The 7146-nt window shown below is 40.5% G+C and overlaps 1 protein-coding gene across 2 annotated transcripts in view; it reads left to right on the forward strand.

The window, feature by feature from the left end:
• Nucleotides 1-6599, forward strand: part of UGGT1 (UDP-glucose glycoprotein glucosyltransferase 1) — a 110954-nt gene extending 104355 nt beyond the window's left edge. For both annotated transcript variants that reach the window (XM_028101260.2, XM_028101261.2), the window contains 2 exons: nucleotides 209-377; nucleotides 2160-6599. In XM_028101260.2, the coding sequence (XP_027957061.1) occupies nucleotides 209-377; nucleotides 2160-2185 (195 nt within the window). In that variant the 3' untranslated portion in view covers nucleotides 2186-6599. The remainder of the gene's footprint in view (nucleotides 1-208; nucleotides 378-2159) is intronic.
• The last annotated feature ends 547 nt before the right edge of the window (nucleotides 6600-7146 follow it).

Raw genomic sequence — 7146 nt, forward strand, 5'->3', positions numbered from 1 at the left:
TCCTGTTTTCCTGTCACTCCCTACAACTTTGTAGAAGCTTTGTGTGACCCACTAGCACATTGCTTCTGCTAATCTGTCATTTGGTTCCTCAGTGTTGTTCTTTTTGTTTAGTTGGGATTTATAACCCAAGAACACACACACCTTTGGATTCCGAACAATGTGCCCTGTCTTCAGCTTGGTTGAAATAATGCGATTTGGGTTTTCACAGTGTAATAATCCAATGACCAAAGAGCCTAAGCTGGAAGCAGCTGTTCGAATTGTCCCAGAGTGGCAGGACTATGACCAGGAGATCAAGCAGCTACAGACCCGCTTCCAGAGGGAGAAAGAGATGGGAATGCTGGACAAGGAGAAGGCAACACAAGAGTCACGCTGGGAAGGTAGGTCTAACCTTTGGCCTTAGGGAAGTACTTATTCAGAGTTTCTGATTGGTGTTTATTGCAAAAACAATAGAATAATGAATAAAAGGAATCTCAGCCCTTCTATCTTGACATCAACCAGTGTGTATTTTTCTCTTTTTTAGTTGGCCTTCTAAGTGGTATGTATTAATACAATTGCTGCCCTTTTTTTCTTTTCTTTGCCCTTTTTTTTGCTTAAAGGTGCTTTAATTGAGATTACTGTTATTTAGGCTTGTGAGTTTTGTATATATAAGACAAGCAGGGAGTCTTCTGGTGTGTTGGTGGCCTGCTTGGGCATAAGGCTCTAGGTTTTTACCTCCATCTGACAAGCCTGATGTTATTTTGGGGATCTCTTGTCAGATTCCCTGGTTTTTTATTAAATCTCTCCAGGTACTAGTAAATGAACACATTTAGGATCAAGGTAAAGTACATACTGATTTGAAAAAAGTGTTCTTTCAAAAAAGCATATTGGGGTGGAGAATGGAGTGTTTGTATTTAATTTAGACTAAGAATAGGAGTGACTAAATCTTCCTGTAAAATTTTCCCTACTCTGTGTACATCTCAAATGGTGTGCAGTTGACACAAATCATTAGAGTACAAAAGTGACCTTTTTAAAACTATTAATACTGAGATCTGGATTTTTAACATTTATTCAGCTCAAAACTAATTCTAAAAAAAGGAATTATAGAACATGGATCTTGAGTGATTCACCTATCCATCCTGAAGACTGTACCATGATGTATCACAGCCAAGAGGCTGAATATTCAGGGTAAAAATAATTGAAATTCAGTAGTGAAACCTGAAGGATTTCTGTTGATACATGGGTAAAGAATGTAGACACACTGTTCAAATAAGAGGAAAACACAAATAATAAGTGGACTTGAGGAAACAATAATTACATTAAAGGAATCTGTCATTAATATATACTCCATTGAGAAAATACGCATATTGATACTGATAATGCCATTTGTTGGGGAGACGGTGAAGAAACTGCTCTGGGTCTACCTTGCATTAGAACAGTCCTTGTTAAAAAGCAATAAATAAATTGGGGTGCCTGGGTGGCTCAGTTGGCTAAGTGTCTAACATTGATTTTGGCTCAGATCATGATGCCAGGGTTGTGAGATCGAGTCAGGCTCTGTGCTAGGTGTGGAGCCTGCTTAAGATTCTCTCCCTCTCTCTCTCTGCCCCCCCCAACTCTCTCTTGCTCTCTCTCTTAAAAAAAAAAAAGGCAATAATTCAGCTGTCAGGAACCATTAACATGTTTATTCCCTCAGTAATTCCTTTCTTGAGAATTTACCTTAAAAAATAAGTCCACACAAGAAAAAAGTCATATACATGGAGAGATTTATTATTTATAAACCAAAAGCATTAAAAACAGTTTAAATATCCAAGACTAGAGAATGGTAAATGAGCTGCACTTTTACTTAGGGAAATGTTTCTATGTTATTAAGCGAGAAAAGAATCCTGACTAAAAATATATGTGTTTTTATCAGAAGTAAATATTGTATTTGTGAAAACAGTTCTGCTAGAGTATGCGGGTAGTTTCAATGTTTTTAAAAACAAAAAGGCCTTTTTAATTTTGTTTTTGTTTTCAAAATATAATACAAGCACACCAAGTCAAAGCTCCTAAGATTATAAAAAGAGAGATAAAAGGGAGGTAGGACCATAATTAATAAGTTAAAATGTCAGGGGAAAAAATCCAGGCTGTATTTTTGCAACTTGAAGGTAAACCATTTTATTTTCAATTGTTCTCCTTTTCCATAGGACCTCAGAAACGAGAAGAGTTATGATCTTCATTCACAAGAGGATAGGAAATTACACCATTTGAAAAACACTTTTTATATTAAATGCTAGTTTTTTCTGATCTGTCTTTACAACTGCTGATAAACTGGCTGGGCAGGTGTGCCACACCTTTTGATTCTGAGCATTTGATTTTGACTTCTGCACACTGGTGGGCTCTGGATCTTTGGAGTTAAGGCTCTATTGGATTTGTACCTCAGAGGAAGACAAGTGGCTGATCTTTTGAGACTCTGTAAAGAGCAATCTTTTAACCAGAAGGGAAAATGGCAAAGGCAACTGGAAGAAAATGAGTCCTGTGGTGCCCACACCCAAGAGCACATACATGCTGCACCACCACAGGAAGCCAACCAGCCAGAGCCACCGTGTTCTTCCTTACCTCAGTTTACTGGCAGCGGAGCTCAGTCTGCAGCCTGCGCTTTGGTGGCAGAAGTTTCTGTGTGGCAGAAGCCTTGTCCAAGGTCCACACACCTTGAGGTTTATGCCAGTGCGCTCCTGTGTCCTTTTGTTCTCCTCCCCAGCATTAGGTTCATTGTCGAATTGAAACCCAACCAACAATCATGTGTCTTCGGGGTTGGCTTGTGGCAAATTAATTTGGGGACAGGATGGGGTGGGTTGGGGTGAGGGTAGGGAAAATATCAGAAGTAGGAGGACTCTGAGGTGTTTGCGGGGAGGTGAGGAAGACAGAAATTGGCCATTCTCTTTTATAAACCATTAGTACCATGTGACTAATTTGAAATGAAAACGATTCTTATTCCCCACCCAGCCCCAGTAAACTTTTTAGGTAATTGTTTTGTAAACAGTTTTTGTATTTGTGAAAGTCTTTGCTTTTTCTTCCCACTTTCTAAAAAAATGTCTGTTATTGATTTCCTTACTGGATACAGCCATAGTGAGCCCCTCTGGCGATCCATCTCGCAGGGCTCGGGGCTCCCTCAGGAAGGTCATGGCATCATCCATCCCTGTACTCCTGGGGAAGGAGGGGGGTTCCTCTCTCAGACTCAGGAAAAGTTGGCTTTGACTTTTCTCCATGAAGGACTCCCAGAGCTGAGAACAGGAGAGTTGTTGACTGTGTAATTCGTGTTTCTCTATACACTATTCTATATTCCTTTTAGTTTAGCGCTGTGGGTTGCCTTTGGTTTGCCAAAATTGCTGGTGCACCACCTGTTCTGACTGCACGTAATCACATCTTGAAGCAGCATTAGCCCTTTAGCCACTGCTTTTAGTGTCTTTACTTTAGCAGCACAGAACGGACCTTCTGGAGTAGCCTCTCCTGGTGAGTAGGCAATGTGGGAGGTACCCGCAAGGGAGTCTTCTGGTGTGTTGTTGGCTTGCATGAGCGTGAGGCTCTCGGTCCTTCCCTCCATCTGCCCAGGCTGCAGGGTACAGCAGCGAGAGCGCTCCCATGAACTGCACCTCCTTCCAGTGCAAACTGTTTTTGTCTCTAATATTTTCGCCTCCTTTTTAAAAATGTGAGGAAGGGCTGCAGATGGATAGCCGAATCCTTACTCTTCCATGCCAGGGAACACTGATTTGCAGTCTTTTTTAAAAATCAAAGTCTTATGACAAATATTAAGTAATTAATTTTTTCCATATTCACATAAGCAAAAGTTAGCATAAGAGTCAGTCTGAAGGAGCTTCTCATTTTGCTTTTATAATTAAATTAAAAATTGGGAAGAGGGGAATTCAAGAGATTTTTAGGTAAATTGATTCAAGACTGAAAGGTCCCTCAGAATCATTGCTTTTGACAAAGGCTGTAGCTTGAGTTCCCCCTGCCCTGTTGCTCACATGGTCAGAGCAGCTGAAGGGATAGAATCAATGAGAGCAAAAAACATTTTTTCAGCTTCATCTTAGATTTCATTAAACCTTCAGAGAGGCTGCTGCTGCTGCTTCAGTCTACAACCGTAAACAGAATTGTGCATTTTTCGAGTTTATTTTCTGGGAGATTGAGCTAGAAATACTAAAGTCATTGAGTGTGCTTTTTAGATGCTGGTTCCCTTGGGACATGGAACAGGCCACCTTTCTTCATGTCTTTCCACCAAATGTCTTAGGCATATTCCATGTGAGGAAGGTGCAGTGTGAAATCTGTTCTCTGTGTAGTATTTGTGTCCTCACTGCCCTTATCCATCACCACCCTAAACATAAGTCTTACCAGTAGTTGAATCTTTGTAAGACCCAGTTTGCTTCTGAAGTAGTCTAGGGCCTTCCTTCCTTCCTTCCTTCTCTTGGTTCATGTGTCATCAGCATCTTTCAGGATGAACCTCTAATGCCCTAGGAAATAATAATACCACTAAAATTTGGTCGTGGTCAACTTTGTCTGTGTCTCTATTGCGTGAAAGCAAATTGTGACCGAAGAGATAGATTTTTTTTTTTTTCTTCCCAAGAAGCAAGAGCTCATTGCACTGAAACGCTCAAGCTTCTGGAAACTATTCACAGTGCATTGTTTTTAACCATCATTTATTTATATATATGTAATGGAGTTTTTTTCTCTCATCATGCCATAATGGAAAATTTTCTTTCTGAATCAGTGCCAGAATGATGTAAAATAATATGACATGTCAGAGTGGCATGCAACAGTGTGAGTTTTTATGTTCTATGAACAGTGGTATTTGATTGAGATCAAAACCCATGCACACAGCCTGCTGCCGGAGCTGTGGGGACATGGCTATGTTTGTTTTAAAATTGTACTCAATACTTACCACACTGAGAATGATGACACATTAGTTTTCCATAAGGTTTATAAAGTGTAGAATCTCAAAATGTGGCATTTCAAATGGAAACATAGAGATGTTTGCTTACGTACTACGCACATGCCTCATGGGAGGCCCGTGTGTTGTGTGAACTCAGCTTGTGGGAGAGCAGAGATTAAGAAATCATTTCCAGGAACGGAGCTTAATGAACTCTGCTGTCTTCAAGTCCTCACATTATGAACTGTGTTGAGGCTCTGCTTGAATGAACAACTTTTGTCTGGTTGCAGTGACTCAGTCCCTGAATGAAGGGCTGAAAGCTTGGGGTGGCATTACAGTTTTCAGAAGAGACTGGCCCAGGTAATAGGAAGGAAATCCCAGTTTCCTTTAGCTGGGAGTTATATTTGAAGGACACCAAAATTTGGAATAAGTCAGACACGGCCCTCCTAGCAATGAGTAAAATTATTCCCCTTACCCACATCTACCCTAGGAGTAAATTTGGGTACTTAAAAGCAGTCCCTTTCTAAAATTGCCATGAGTGATTAAAAGAAATAATTCAACTCAAGAGTTACAAGGGAATTTTAGTGCATTTTTTTAAATACAGTGTTAGTGCTATGGCATCAAATTTCATGGAAATGGAAATAATTTTGGTAAAGTCACCTAACGGAAGCTGTTGGTAACAACCAATGGAAGGTGCATTGTGTGCAAAGTTATTTAAATATCTATTCCATTGTTGTGTATAATGTTTTAAGTATTTGATTTTATGGGGATATTTTTGTGGGATGATAAGAGTTAAAAATAGCTATCGTGTCTAGTTTGGTGGGATGATATTTTTTACTTCATGTTTTCCCTGCCTTGATGTAATGGGGGAAGATCTCAGTCATGACTTTGGTAATTACCTGATTGAATTCAAGCTAATTAGACTTCATTAACTCAGGTTCTAATTGATATTTCAAGCTCTCTGGAGGATACCAATTTCTCTTTCATTTGTCCTTTGATCTCTTGATCTAATACAGGAATGACACTTCTGGGTAGCGGTGAGTCAGTGCATGGAGTAGGGGATCTCTCCTCTTCAGGGTGCCATTGAGTGCTGAGAGTTTATAAAAAGAAACCACAAAATCAGCTTCAAGAAGCTGCATGCTCCCCAAAAGTAGTGCACTAAGTTTAAACTCCCTAATAATGATTTTGCAAGCAAGAGGCTATCTCCTGAGTCTTAAATGGCCTAGCAACACAGAGGCCAAATATGGAAGATTTAAGAGGAAACAAGTTAGGGTATTAGCTAAGACCATCCCACCTGTAATTTATGCATTGCCTTACTTGTCACCATTTAGATTTCCAGAGAAGGGGCATAGTTCCTCTTCAGAAATAAAAGTAGCAAAATCTAAGGTCAACAATTTGAGCAAAAGATTACCGGGTACCATGTTTTCCAACCTGTTATCCTTGGTAATAACAAGGTAAACATAGAAAAATGAAAAATGTTAGAGTTTTTAAAGAAAACTATGTATTAGAAAGCCTTCTTTATAACTATTCTGTTTTACTGTAATCCTGTTCCGTCAAATACAACATAGGTCCAGGTGCTGCCCCTTGCTTGGGAACAAAGCACTGGGGCTCTAAATGTCTGCAGAGCCCTCTGCACCTGAAGTGAACTGAGAATCAATTTCCCGGTACTGTAATGAAAATAAGGTCTGCTCAAAACAATAAACTTTTCTTGTCTTCTTTAAAACTATCTGGTCAGTCATTCAGCTTTTATGTTTAGGAAGGATGTAATCATTAGAGCTCAAAGTTCCACCCTTTCATCTGACAGAAGAAGCAGGCCTAGACAGGAGGGAGAGCTTTGCCTGAATGTCTCCTCTTGTGTTGGAGCTGGGTCCAGTTGCTGCCAATTCTCGGGATTCTCACAGTAGCACCCATGCCTCTTCAAGGTCTCCAGCCTTGGGGAACTGCCACAGGTGGGGTCTTGTAGGCAACTGCCCTAGGAAGGCTAACATAATGAGGATGGCATAGAATTTGAATATTTTGCCCATTCTCTGAGCTCCTACTCGGGGGCTAGACTTGAAGATATGGTTCATGACATTCACGTGCTCACTGGACACTGCCAGCTAGTGTAACGAGTGCTCTTGCTGAGGTGGAGGTCAGGGAGTGGGACCTGGTGGCTGTGACAAGGCAACAGAGGGCGCCTAAGGTGGAAGAGAGGAGGGATTTATTTGGTGGTCAGGAAAAGCTACAAGTGACCCTTAAATTGAAGCCTGAGGAATAAGTAGGAGTTATCC

The sequence above is a fragment of the Eumetopias jubatus genome, unplaced genomic scaffold (genome assembly GCF_037043125.1).
Source record: "Eumetopias jubatus isolate StellerSeaLion01/CBP00866 unplaced genomic scaffold, mEumJub1_p1.0 scaffold_3, whole genome shotgun sequence".
NCBI classification, from domain to species: Eukaryota; Metazoa; Chordata; class Mammalia; order Carnivora; family Otariidae; genus Eumetopias; species Eumetopias jubatus.